Source organism: Neolamprologus brichardi, chromosome 9 (genome assembly GCF_056152115.1).
Source record: "Neolamprologus brichardi isolate AB-2024 chromosome 9, ASM5615211v1, whole genome shotgun sequence".
In the NCBI taxonomy this organism is placed as follows: domain Eukaryota; kingdom Metazoa; phylum Chordata; class Actinopteri; order Cichliformes; family Cichlidae; genus Neolamprologus; species Neolamprologus brichardi.
The window spans coordinates 31315472-31329057 of NC_142112.1; the positions used below are offsets into that span (position 1 = coordinate 31315472).

Sequence of the window (13586 nt, forward strand, 5' to 3'; positions counted from 1 at the left end):
TTTTGTGCCAGTGTTGGCCTTTACACTGAAATGGGAACAAATCATGTGTTTTGTGACAGGCACTTTGTTACTGGCAGGCTAAGGATTACAATCTAAAACTGGTTCTTTTATGGAGACACTGGTTCATCCTTTCACTTAGGTGCCTTTTTATGGTCATGATTCATAGGTTTGCGTTAAGTAGTTTAGCAAAACAAAACAAAAGAAAAAGTACAAAAACTGGACTGAAATTAGTGGAAAAAGTAGCCAATGTCCACAGAAAATCTTTGAAAGACCTTCAGAGTTTGTTTAAGCTAACTAATAACCCCAAACAAAAATAAAGAAATTAAGGGCTCTGCTTTTTTTGGGAGTACTCACAACTAAAATGTAAAGAATCACACTTGTGAGAGCTATCAATCTTTCCTTACATGCAACAGAATAAAGTAATGAGTATTTTTGAAAGATCCAAGTCAGTTTTAGTAATTTGACTTAAATTTTAAACCCAAAGACTTTATTTAAAACATGGGTAAAACATTGGCGTGGCCGACTTATGTAGCCAGAGCTTAAATATCAAACTACTAATAGCCTACATTATTTATGACATTCATATATGTGTAATTTGAACATACTGTTCGGTAAGACTTCCAATGTAAATACCAGTGAAACTGCTTGAGGAATTCAGTGTCACGATTTTTTTTGACCTGATAGTGGGTGCCTAAGTATACCCCTTACATTTCTGACCATGTACAAGTAAACTCGCAGAAAAACCAAAGTTAACCTCACTTGTATTATCTGTACAGTTTGGCAACCTTGAAAACACCCACACAGACACACAAATATAAAAGAAGGGTCTGAACAAATCACATTTAATGCCCTGGGCTTTATTGTCTTATTTTAGTGAGAGTTTTGTCACATTTTTTTTAGTCTTTTCAGCCTCCAGGTGGGACAAGTAAACCTCAAGGATATATCCTGCCATTGGACTGGGCATTCAGATTCTGACAAAGACGAGAAGCACTACTAAGTAATGCTGCCTTTGTGCCTAACTCTTCATAGAAGAGAGAACATAAAATTCCCCAAAGGAAGGCACCCAATACTTGTGGTTTTTGGCCTTGCAGCCGTCTGGAGATTCTTTTTTCAAAGAAAAAAAAAGAAGAAAAAAAAAGAAATAAACAAAAAAGAACTTGAAGAAAAGGGAAGAGAGGAGAGAACTGATGCTTTCTCACAACTCTCTGCCCCTTCATTAGCATTTTTTGTTATTAAAAACTGGAATGACGAAACACGTACAGCGATTACTGTCCATTCACCTCCCTTATCACCTATGCATGAACAAGTAACAAACAAACAAAAGAATGAAGTCTTTCAATGAACGAAGGCTTACAATCAAGTTTACCACAAGAGAGAGAAAAAAATACAAAAATAACTGATTTTCTTTTACATAAAAATGTTTGTGGGATAAAACAAATACAAAAACGGGGGACTCCGCTTGCATGAAAATGAAGGACAACCCCATAAAGAACAAATAAAATATAAAAGCAGCATTGATATTCATCAAAACCATCAAAAAAAAAAGAAAAGAAAATACAATAGTGCTTAAATCAGAAGCGGCAGAAGCTTCTGGGAAGAGACTTCATCCCTGTTTTGTTACTTGTAATTGGGATAATGTTAATGGAAGCCCCCTGAAGAGAGGAGTGCCTCTCCATGAGGGAACCAAACCACCTCCTCTTCAACCACCTCCTCCACCCACTTCTCCTGGCCTCCAGGTCTGTATGTATGTCACCACTGATTTTAACACGATCCACAGAGAGAAGCACGGGGAGCCAAAATAAATCTGTGTGTGTGTGTGTTTGTTTGTAGGGGGGGGGTGAGACCTGCTTTGTGTTCACAATATACAAAAATACCCAGGAGTCCGTAGCTACCTAACATTTACTACAGCACAGGAACCAACAAAAGGTACAGTGTACAAATAAAAATCAAAACAAAACAAAACAAAAATTAAAAAAACAAAACAAAGAAACTGTAAACACAGCACAATAAATAGATAAAAACAGCAGGCTCCGCACCATGCACATGATGTAATAAAACTCTTCTCTATACAACTCGCACGTCTCTCACACTCGCCACAAGTTACTTGGCTCACTTTTTTTTTTCCTTTGACTCCCAAGTGCAAAACATCACAAATGGACAGTTCTGTATTCAAGTAGTATATATACACTGGGTGGTGGGGAGGATATTACAAATATGAAGTTACTGTACAGATACTAACTTTGCCATATTCATAATTTACAGGTGTCAATATTTTACTTTTAACAGTAACAAAAAAAACCAAAAGGGAAGAAAGAAAAGGTTTAAAAAGTATGAGAGAGATGAGAATTGCGAGCGGCCGCGGCCACACGTCCTGTCTGCGAGTCCGAGTCCTGCCGTCCCTTTTGCATTCCCGATGCTACGATGCACAGCACCTAAAGAGCGGACTCTTTGCTGCACCGCTACTACGTCACCTCCATGGCCACTGTGTTGTCTGCTATATTGTTCAGTGCTGGCTTCTCTTCATCGTGATTTTCCCTGCGGAGACAAAGAAAAACATTAATCCCTGCTGTTCTTCAAACTTTTCTCTCACAGACTTTATGTCACTTGTGGCTTGCTGGCAGTTATTTTGGTCATATCTGCCAGGTCCAGCTGACTACTTAAACCAGGGATTGTGTCTCGTAATGCAAAAGCTTTAGCGCTTATCTCGAAACAAACATGATATAAAAGTTAATCTGAGACTTCTGCAACACTGACAATCTTATAATAAAGTCTCTTGTGAGTTGTTTTGTACAGTCTGTGTAATATGTGATGACTGAATGAATACATTTGAAAATATCTCTTCCTCTATGCATGTTTATGTTTCTTCAATTCAGGTAGGTTTATGATGTGTCTGGGCAGCTTTGGTTCTGCTGTAAACTAATTAAAGATTGTGACAGTGTGTCAAAACAACAACAACAACAAAACGAACAGAAAGCAATGCCACAAAGTGTAATGATGCTGAAAACCTTTAACTCTGAAAGGGTGTGTACAGGCAGGAGGGAAGGAAGTGATGTGGCAACTACGCCAATAAACAACAGGGGGAAAAATTGTAACTCCGACTCAAGTTTTGAACTGAAGCAACGAATAGTGCTGACTGATATTACAAATGTGACCAACTGTCATCTATGTAGTGATCAGCAGCGAGTTTTACTCAGATTGAACCAATATGCAACCTCTGAGTGCCAAATCTGCCTAATATTTCAAGAAGTCTGTCCAGCTGCCTATCTGATGATATTTCGATCAGCAATTCTCATATTTTGGCTAAAAATTCACTGGGCTCTGTTACCAGCGTTTCCCCAGTCAGTGGCGGGGAAACGCTGGTATTTTCTTGGGTATTGGGGATGACTGGACACGTGTAAGCCTCATTAGTCAATATGCAGTTAAGGCAAGGAGTCTGTTAATGTCACTTCATGTCCTGAACAAAATTAAATTCCCCTGAATGGAAAGTCAAAAACTCTAAAAAGAACTGAGCATGAGCATGTAGGGATAAACCCTTACCCTAACTCAGGAGTTCTCAAGCTTTGAGGCACCAACAGATGGGGGATGACAAAAAATTGAATGGAGACATGACATACTACTGCACTGAGGTCTTTTTCTTTTCTTTTTTTTAAATAAAACTCAGCTTGAGTGAGGAAATAATTTGTTGGGGTGGGCGTAAAAATGTTTTGCTTCTGAAGCAGAGCATGACAAAAAAGCTTGAGAGCCACTGCCCTGACCTAAACCTTCTTTTCTTCAAGTGTTAGCACTTAATCAGGCTTTTGAAATTGTGTGAAAAGAGACGTTGAACTAAATGTAATCACAAAACTAAAAATGGTTCTCATAAAGATAGCTGGACGTGGTTGTATTTTAATTGATTTTTTTGGCTTCGGTTTCCTGTTTACACATGACAGCAACCCATACATGTCTGCCACAATCTCACACAGTGATCATATTCAACAAGTATATCTTTCTTTATGGGGGCATGTGGGACATTTGTCCAATGCTTCTTATAGGGCACAGCTTAAATACAGTACATATAACAGAACTTAGCAATTTCATGCTTACTCAGCATTATCCCAGTTCCCTTAAGCTTAACAATAAAGATTAGTAAAAAACAAACTTATATTTACCTGCCACACATTAGAAATGCTGAGCAAAGCCTCACCTGGAGCTCATGTCCATGGATGTTGCTCCAGATACTTTGGGGATCTGCAAGTTGGTGGTGGTGGACAGCTTTAAGGCAGAGGATGGCACATTGCCAAGGGTCCGGGGGATGTGGCGTGCAGCCAGGCTGGCGGCCGACGTGACGCCCAGACAGATGTTGTTCCCGAGGAGGACCTGAGTGGTGGCAGGGGTGGCACTGGCAGCGCTGCACCCCAGGAGCCCCAGTGCCGCTGCAGCATGAGCGCCGGGGTTGGAGTTGAGGGAGGTGGGGACGGCATTTGCGGGCGAAGGGGTGGCCGAGTTGGAGGAAGGTTGGAGGAAAGTGGGGGCTGCGGTGGTGGTAGTGTGCGTCGTCTGGTTGGTCTGGTGATGGGCTGCTGTTGTGCTGGATAGGTGCAAACCTTTGAAAACACCTGGTGGACGAAGAAACGGTCTCATGAATGCAAATGATAACAGCTAATGTAGTCAGGCAGCCACACAAACCTGGAGCTATAAAGTTCCCTGTGCATTGACAAAATACCATTTTAGATCAGAGGTGCACCTGCACAACCTAATGCAATCCTAACCAACAGTGCTGCAATAACTTCCATCTCTCTGAAGCTTATGTTAAGTTTGTTGACACTGTCAGAGGTGCTGATGCAACACTATGGTAATTGTGAGGCTGTTGGCAGCGTTATTTTTTGTTGTTGTCGTTTGCTCTTTTTGGGGCTTGTTTTTTCTCCCCAGCCTGTGAGGTGACATGAATGCACAATCTAAACTAAAGTATTTCCAAAAATTGAGCCCTAAAGACATTACTTTAAATTGATCTCTCCAACTATTATGTATCCTGGAAATTGTACCCAAGATCTTTGGCTCATGCTCCTTTTAACATAAAGATATATGCACTAGGGATGCACCGATACCACTTTTTTGGAAACGAGTACGCGTACACGAGGTGTACTTGCATTTCAGTACTCGCCGATACCGAGTACTTAATAAAAACATGATTTAAATTTACAGGTAACAGCTTTAGTCCTATAATTTAACAAAAAAAAAAAAACCAACAAGGGACTAGTTTGGAATTAAGAACATTTATTTAAAATGAAAAGCATGTTGTATGCAACATATTACAGAATAAATAATTATAAAAAAAGCTAAATTTAATTTTAAATTTGTTCGTCTGTTTCTCTGTTTAGAAGTCTCACTAGCACAGTCACAGCTGGGATGACATCAGAGGCTAGTGCGTCGTAGCTGCTCACTTTTTTTAATTAGTTCCTCAAAGGGGGCGAGGATGGCAACAGTCGTCTCCATAAGAGCCCATTGGTGAGCGGTGAGATAGTCAGGGAGTTCATGCTCGGACACCCCCAGCACTCGCTTTTACTCAATGAGGGACTGGAGCATGTAATACGTGCTGTTCCAGCACGTCTGTACGTCCTGCTGCAGTCTCTTTATTGGCTGGTTGAGCTGTCCCTGAATGTCCTCGAGGCGGGAGTAGGCTAAGCATGGGTAAATAAGTGTGGGTAAACTCTTTGTACTCGTTGTCGTGTTGGGATTTTGGTGCTTGATTAAATTACTTGTGTTAAATGCGCTACCTTTAGAGCCTCCTCTGGACAATTTTGCTGAGCACAATTTGCAGTCCGCCTTTGTTTTCGGGTCTTTGTTCACTTTGAAATAGTTCCACACGGCTGACTTGTCTCGCCTCGCCTTCTCTCAGCTCTGAACTGCAGCCGGGGCCTGGGGGCGGGCACTCGGGGCCTGGAGGCGGGCACTCGGGGCCTGTGATTAACCTCTTACATGCCGCTCAAACATAGACAGGTCTCAGACCGTGGTATCGGTCCCCGTTATCGGGGGACTTTTAACGAGTACGAGTACTTTAGAAAATGTGGTATCGAGGCCGATACCGGTATCGGTGCATCCCTAATATGCACATAGCGACTACATATTTCCGTCACTCACCTGCACCTGGGAGGATCCCATTGACTCCACTCGTGACTACCGGTACTGGGTCCTCTTTGGACTTACAAGCCAGCAGCTGATCCGTGGTGACGAGGGCTGAAGCAGCAAACTGGGCGCTGGCCTGATCTAATGTCTTGGATATGAGCGCCTGGAAACCAGAGACATGTAGAAAAAAGAAAACGTGGGTCTGTGCCAAATGCTTGACTCCTGTGTTAAAATGTATGAAACTGCTGAAACAACTGAGCTCAGCACTTTTGCTGCCAAAGCAGCTAAGGGCATTAATGCTGCTCGTGGGAATGAGGATGTGTCCCACTTCCTAAGGATGCGGGGAGTGACCTTCAGCTGTAAATCAGTGGGAAAAGTCTGGCTCGTTTAGTTTGACTACTTGGCCAGAAAAGCACATTTTAAATGTGCCACTTGGTTGCAGAGAATGACACAAGTGTTGAGAATCATCCCAGCAATTCTGGACAGAATATTACACTTCTGTGGTAATACCACCTCCTCCTTCTTCTTATCCCGTTGCCTTCTTAATGCTGGACAGCTACCTGCGTCTACTACAATAACAAGGTACAGAAAGGGTATTGTTGTCTGTCTACACTGACCTGTGTGTTGGTAGTTGTAGGAACAATGTTGGCTTGTTGCTGCTGCTGTTCGCTCTGCTCCAGCTGCTGTTTCTGCATGAGGGCCAGCTGCTCCTGGTGCTGCTGGTACTGCTCAGCCGTGAACACTGTGTATGAGATAAAAGGCAAGGGTGAAAAACAGGATGGGGGAATGCGCTTTTTTGCTTCAACATTCCTTGGAATTAAGGGCTGACACCCACATCAAAAAAGGAATCAATAGGTTACATCACTACTTATTTTCCCCATCCCTAGTTATCACATGCAATTACAGATGCCGTATACATCAAAGTGATACAAGAAATTCTGTTGATTCAGTGAAGCTGCAATTAATGTTTTGCACAGAAATCATGTATTTCAAATTTGGAAAAATTTTGAAACAAGATAATAGTCACTGATAAGTTTGAGCCCATTTAAACAGGGTTCCACATAATCCATGGCCATGTGACGGCAAAGAATTTATTGAGCGAGCTGATTGGCCACCTGGGACTGTTTCTCCTCTAATCGCAGTTACAAATTTACTTGTGAAGCAAACTGGCTGAAGCAACACTTACTAATGAGGATTTTTTCTTGTATTCAGTATTTTCATGTTAATTAAATATATCAAGTTACTGGGTGGGAGATAGCAGTTTTGCTTAGTGTGGAAACAGCAGGAAAGTGATGCTGGTGGTGCAGGCCTCAACGTTATTAGCATATAAGGTTGAGCCCAATTGGCTTCTACACAGCAGTAAAGACTGCAGGACTGTTAAGGGTGTGTGTTTATGCTCCAGCTGTCAGCAAGTAGATTATGGTTGTTAAATCAATTCCCAGATAAAAATTGATCCTGAAAATGCTTACTATTGGATTATTTACTCATTTGTGACAGTATTGATACCAACAGTGCTGTCTTTGCCTCCTCCAGCTTACACACAATTTCAGCTAACACTGCTGCTGACAGGCAGGCACACAGTCCCCCTTCACTAGCAACTGCAGTAGAGTTCACCTTTACAATGCTGAACAACACAAGAGGTCACTACTCCTCCTGCCTCAACTCCTTTTAAGTAATGAACACTTATTCATAATGTTAACCCTGACTGGTGCATACATGCAAGGTAGCCACTTTTAGCAGCTACCCAACAGTAACACACCCAGCTTCTGGGAGTCACAAGCTAGTTTACTCCTGGTGCCTGTTAAAGGCTCAGATAATTGGCAGAGCTGCGACAGGAAGCTCATCTGGCATAAAAATCAGTGACAAATTAAACATGTGCATTAATGTGCTCTGTCAGCCTTTGTGGAAATAAGGAAGCCATATTAGCTGTTTTCTATTGTTATGATAGCAGCAAGCAGATAAGGCAAATTTAAAACAGCTAAGTATAGGTGCTATGCAGCAAGAGCCATCAGTTTGTCCATTTGTAAAGTTAATAGATGGTTAATTTAGCAGCATACCATAGTTGTATTTAAAGACCCTGATTAAAGCTGTGAAATTTCTAGCATCAGTCAGAAAAAGGGGCCGCCAATAACGGTCCTTTATCAAGCCACTTCATCAACATGCTTAAAGATGAAGAAAGCTAATCTTTTCAGCTGCTTACAACGACCAACACTTTGTTTTACATAGAAATGAAGGTGCTGAAGTAAGAACAAGCTGAAACAAAAACATTTCTAAGCAGATGTTGGGTTTAGCGTAATTTTTTAATCTGGTTGATTTCTTTGGCTGCTGATAGCCTGCAGGGATGTCAAAAGAGGGAAATAGTGTTTGGTTTACTACATAAAAAAAACCTTTAGATACTTTATTAATAATGTTATATAAAGTAACTAAAACATGATTCCATATTGTTACAATTCAAGCTACTCCCGCCTTTTTAGCAGACAAAAGAAAAACGTAGGCGGCCAGTAAACCCGATCTGCTGGTCCGGCCCGGTGGATGAATTTAAAATAAATTACATATACATGCAGCATTTATTTATTTCAAACTCATTCAAGAATGATTGTTAATACAAGCAGTTACAGACACGACTTGGCTTTCTGTAGATGTATATAAACGTAGTTCCTTTGGGGGGCTTTTAGAGAGCACGATCCAAAGGTTTGGTTGGTGTAGGCGTGTTGCCACAGGGTACAGAAAAATGTAAAATAAGCTAGAAAGACCAGTTTGAAGGCCTCTCAAACACAGTCACACAATGGTTTATGCTTCAGGGGCATGACTGTACATTTCAAACCTGTATATGCACAGTGATATAAGGTTCATGCTAGCAGGGCTTGTGGCCACTTCGTGAGCTTGCACATGTTGGAGAGCTCAACGGTGTACAACACTGCACTGTGACCGAGAAGGTGTCAAGCTAGGACAAGAATAACAATAGCAAACAGGGACGTATTTCATGTTTTCATACATAGTTTGTTTTACACTGCATTGTAAACAGCAACATCTCTATTCAGGTTTAAACTATGGCTCAATGTTTTGAAAAAATGAGCTCAAATGCTTAATAAGAGAAGACAAACCCCCCAAGAAAATGTAGTTTACAGTTATGTCTGAAGCTAAATAGCTTCTCAGATATCCACCAATTACAGGCTATCCAATTAAATGACTGCCACCTCATGACTCTAGGCTGTAGACATGCAGACAATCAACATCATTTCATTTCAATTTTTGCAAAAGTGGCAGCAAAGGCTGGGCAAAAAAGACATTTTAATTAAAAATAAGATTTTGTTTTTGAATAGTTGAAAGAAAAAAAAAAAAAAAAAGCTGAAATTTTGGTATAAATGTTCACTACTTGCTTTTTAGGACGTTTGTCCTATAAAGTAGTGCGTCTTTGCCCTTCTCTGAAAACCCTAACTCAACTATTTAGTTAATTTTGGGTCAATAAAATGATTCATAGATCAGCTAGACTAACAGGTGCCCTCACGCCCTTGCTTGGTCAGGACAGGAACCAGCTCTTTACCAGATAACCTTGTGCGCCCCACCTCCCCAACGTCTGTATTTTATCCATTTATTTATTTCACTCCCCCTTAACCACTCATCCTACTCAGGGTCACAAAGAAGCTGGAGCCTATCCCAGTCACAGGGTGAGGGAGGCTACACCCTGCAGGGGATACCAAACTTATTTTTAATTAATATTATATTTAAAATATAAAGAAAATTGGTTCTTTTTTTATTTACTAAGGGACAGCCACAGTAGATGGATCCACATGTTTAGTTTGGCACAGATTTTACACTGGATGACCTTTCTAACACCACACTCCCATTTATCCGGGCTTGTGACTGACAATATGAGTACACAAGCCCCATGAATTTGTGTCTCCTCTTAAACTGAGGATTTTTTGCAATGTATGACGCTTAATGTCTGAACAAATGTGCTTGGGCCAAATTCTTACATGTCAGCTCATTCTGACACAGCTGCCAGACAACCACTTATTTCCTACACCAAAGTATTGCAGGACTGCACTGCTCCTCACAGCTTTCAGCTGACTAAACTTTACATGTTGCTTATCTAAAATGTCCCATCACACAGAGAGGTGGAGTATCTGTCCGAGTTGACCGGACTTGTTTACAGCATCCCTTACAGATATAAGCACTGTCAGGAGCTGTGAGGGCTGAACAGCAAAACAGTGAACTGGTGATAGTGAGTAAGTAACCTGGCAGTCGCATTTCTTTCCTTTTTTGTAAAGGCAGGTGAAATGTTGAGAAGACATGGAGGAAAAACTGGTTTCATCTGTGCCTAATTTCCGTCATTACACAATAAAACCAATAAGAGTTTCCTCTTTAACTTGCCAGTACTGTTAAACAAATAAGTGTAAACTAAGTCAAGCCAGGCTTCTGATAAATTCATATCCTCTTTAAATTGGTACCCAGTCTCTGAAATCACCACCCTGTTTTCCTATCGCCAGCATTGATTCACTTCACAGGATATCACAAATCTGTTTAGAAAAAGCCATGTTCTAAATGAATCCCCCAACCCAGGGGAACATATCATTTTATGTATGAAAAGGAAAGGGGCAACGAAAGTACAAAGTTTGTGATTTTACCAGGCATGAGCAGAGCAATCTACCTTTAAGGTGCCTCATCAAAAAATGTTACACAGGTCACATCCCAAAATAAATGCCAACTAACAGCATTATTGCTGCATTATGCGTGGATAAAGTTAACTGCACTGCTCCATGTGCAACCCAGAAAAACAATTCTGCAGGATGTGTTTTTGTAAACAAAAGATGAGCTGAAAACTGACAAAATCAAGAAGCAATAAGAAAACAATCATAAAGTACAGCACGGTGCTCTACTAACCCCACTCCAAACAAGTCTCCAGATTCTTAGAAGATGACTGAACACCCATAATTAAAGCAGCTGTAAAATTAACTGAAAACAAAACTGTATTTCTTCCTGAAAGTGTGTTTGTGTGTATGTGTGTGTAAAATACAAAATGATGTGTTTATAGTTGTGACATGGAGCTAGCAGTGGCTGCACACTCCTGATGCTATAATAAACTTATTTTGAGCACAGAATGTGTTTATAGAACTGTTGGGACATAGTGTAAAACTTCAAAACACTTTAAAAAAAAAAAAAAAAGTTTGATCATTGGCAAAAAAACCCCCCAAAAAACAAACCAACAAACAAAAAAATCAATAGCAACATTGTGTAATGCAAACCAAAAGACAAAAAACAAAATTATCTCTGGATGCAGCAGCCAAGGCTGGAAACTAACGCAGATTCTGTAGTAAAAAAATCAATTCCTGGACCTCTCTGAAAACCACTGTCAGTGAACACAGTGGATCACTGAACGCAACTGAAATGTTTACCATGCAAAGAAAAACAATGCATACATGTACAGCAGTCTCCAATAGGCCCTAGTTCATTTTAAGTAAGACTAAGGTTTAAAAAGGAAAACTGTCTGCATAAAAACACTGAATGGCCCACGAGATCCGTTATTATTCCACAGTCCAAAATTTCAGTAATGAAGTTACATGACAGCATAGCACTGTATCTACACCAGTATTTGATAACACTCTGCTTTCAAAACTAGAAGAATTGGTTTTCTCATTTCAGCGCCCTCCAAGCAAGCACTGTTTAAAGATGAGGTGATCATCAGTGGTACCAAGGCTCCAAAACCAACATTTTACTGTTTTTTAAAAAATTTGATGCCAGCAACACATTTCCGAAAACAAAATTTCCCTGTACATTTTATGTGCTGACCTATTTCCAATTAAAGATTGTTTAAATAACTTACAAATGTATATTTTACTCAGATGAACCAATTTCTTCAAACACACAATTCAGTTTTATACCATCTTCCACTCAGAGCTATGACAATAAACACAAAGTGAAAACAGCCTTCCCAGAGAGTCCCACATTTGTGATTTAAACCTTTCAGTATACTTTTTTATAGCCATGTAGACAACTAATGTTATTTAACTGCAGGCGTAGGGACACTTGTGACCGAGTAATGTAATCCTATCCCTAAAAAACAATAACCAGCATGGTAGAATAAACAAGTGACTTACCATTTACAGGAGTGGTGGCTGGCCCAATGCGATTCTGGGCGCTGGCTCCTCCAGACAGGGTTCGGTTTAGTCCCGACACAGTCCAACTAAAATCCCTAAATCCTCTGCGTGACAAATCTCCACCCAAAGGGTGATGAGATAGCGTCCGTGGTCTGAAGTGCCTCCAGCGGCAAGATTTAATGTTCAAAAGAATCTGGCTGAGGTCCTTCGGTTTTAATGACGACAGGGGTGATGAAGATGGGGGAAGGTGGAAGGAGCTGGCTGGGTCCGAGGTATTGGTTTCTGAGGTACTGGCGTTGGAGATGTGGAGCGGAGAGCTTGGAAGTGGTGAGGCGAGTGGTTCGGGCTCTGGGTCAGAGTCCAGGCTCTGGCAGATGTTGTCTACATCTGTGTGCGCTCTGTCCAACAAGATCCTAAAACATCAACATGTTACGTGAGCTTTTTACTACCAGTCATTAAAGGTCTGTTTACATGAAAAACATGCTTTAGTCATTAACAGCACAACATCAAGGTCCTACGATAATGACTGCACTGAGTAAAGCATTTCCCTGTTTACCATTGAAATAATAAAAATGTTCACTGGAGAGGACCTCATAGGACCTCATTCATGAGAAAAACAGAATACTTTTGTAATGACATAAGTGTAGCTTATTACTTCATAGGTTCAGCTGGGTAAAATAGAGCAAAAAGGGAGACAACTGCTGTTAGAAGTCTACAGCCTTATCACTCAAACTGTGCAAAGCCATGTTCTAGCCCTATTAAAAAAAATATACAGAGACATTTTAAGAAGTTATAATATTTAAAATTGTGCTTGAAATGTCAGAAAACAACCCAAAACATAATGCACTGAAGCACACTACTACAATTTATACGTATGTCTTACAGGTTTTAGTTAAGTTTCTTTTTTTTAAATAACACTTTATTTGAAGTTTAAGACCAACTTGCAGTTAAAATACACATTAAAACTGAACATAATCAAATCAGTTCTTTGTGTTTTTAATGTATTTTTAAAAAGTGAATGAAAACATTTGAGACCATTCCAACTTTAAAACAATTTAACACCTTTAAAGAGTGTTTGTTACAAAATATCATCTTAAAAAAAAAACACAAAACTTTATCAACCTACAGACATCCTGTTAAACAAAACAAGAAAGGCAAACAACTGAACCGTCACTGACATTACAAACCCCACAGCCACTCTATTCTTAACCCACTTTCCATGTTTCCTAACACGATCGAGTATTACCATAGTACATTATATTGAAAAGATGTTTCAATTCAGAGCTAGAGGAATCCTTCAATCTCCCTTGGGGAAGTTGATAAGGTCACTGCAGACACTAACAGAACATTGCTTATCTCATGTGTGCCCGGGGAGCAGATACTGCG

General features: G+C 40.3%; 1 protein-coding gene across 3 annotated transcripts in view; it reads right to left on the reverse strand.

Annotated features, from left to right (window-relative positions):
• Positions 1 to 836: 836 nt before the first annotated feature.
• Positions 837 to 13586, reverse strand: part of LOC102784371 (enhancer of polycomb homolog 1-like) — a 35445-nt gene continuing 22695 nt past the window's right edge. For 2 of the 3 annotated variants that reach the window (XM_087846302.1, XM_035911315.2), the window contains 5 exons: positions 12201 to 12613; positions 6720 to 6844; positions 6118 to 6265; positions 4184 to 4595; positions 837 to 2535 (listed from right to left, as the gene is read on the reverse strand). In XM_087846302.1, the coding sequence (XP_087702428.1) occupies positions 2463 to 2535; positions 4184 to 4595; positions 6118 to 6265; positions 6720 to 6844; positions 12201 to 12613 (1171 nt within the window). In that variant the 3' untranslated portion in view covers positions 837 to 2462. Of the gene's footprint in view, positions 2536 to 4148; positions 4596 to 6117; positions 6266 to 6719; positions 6845 to 12200; positions 12614 to 13586 lie in introns of all 3 variants that reach the window. The other variant, XM_087846301.1, reaches the window with a different exon arrangement.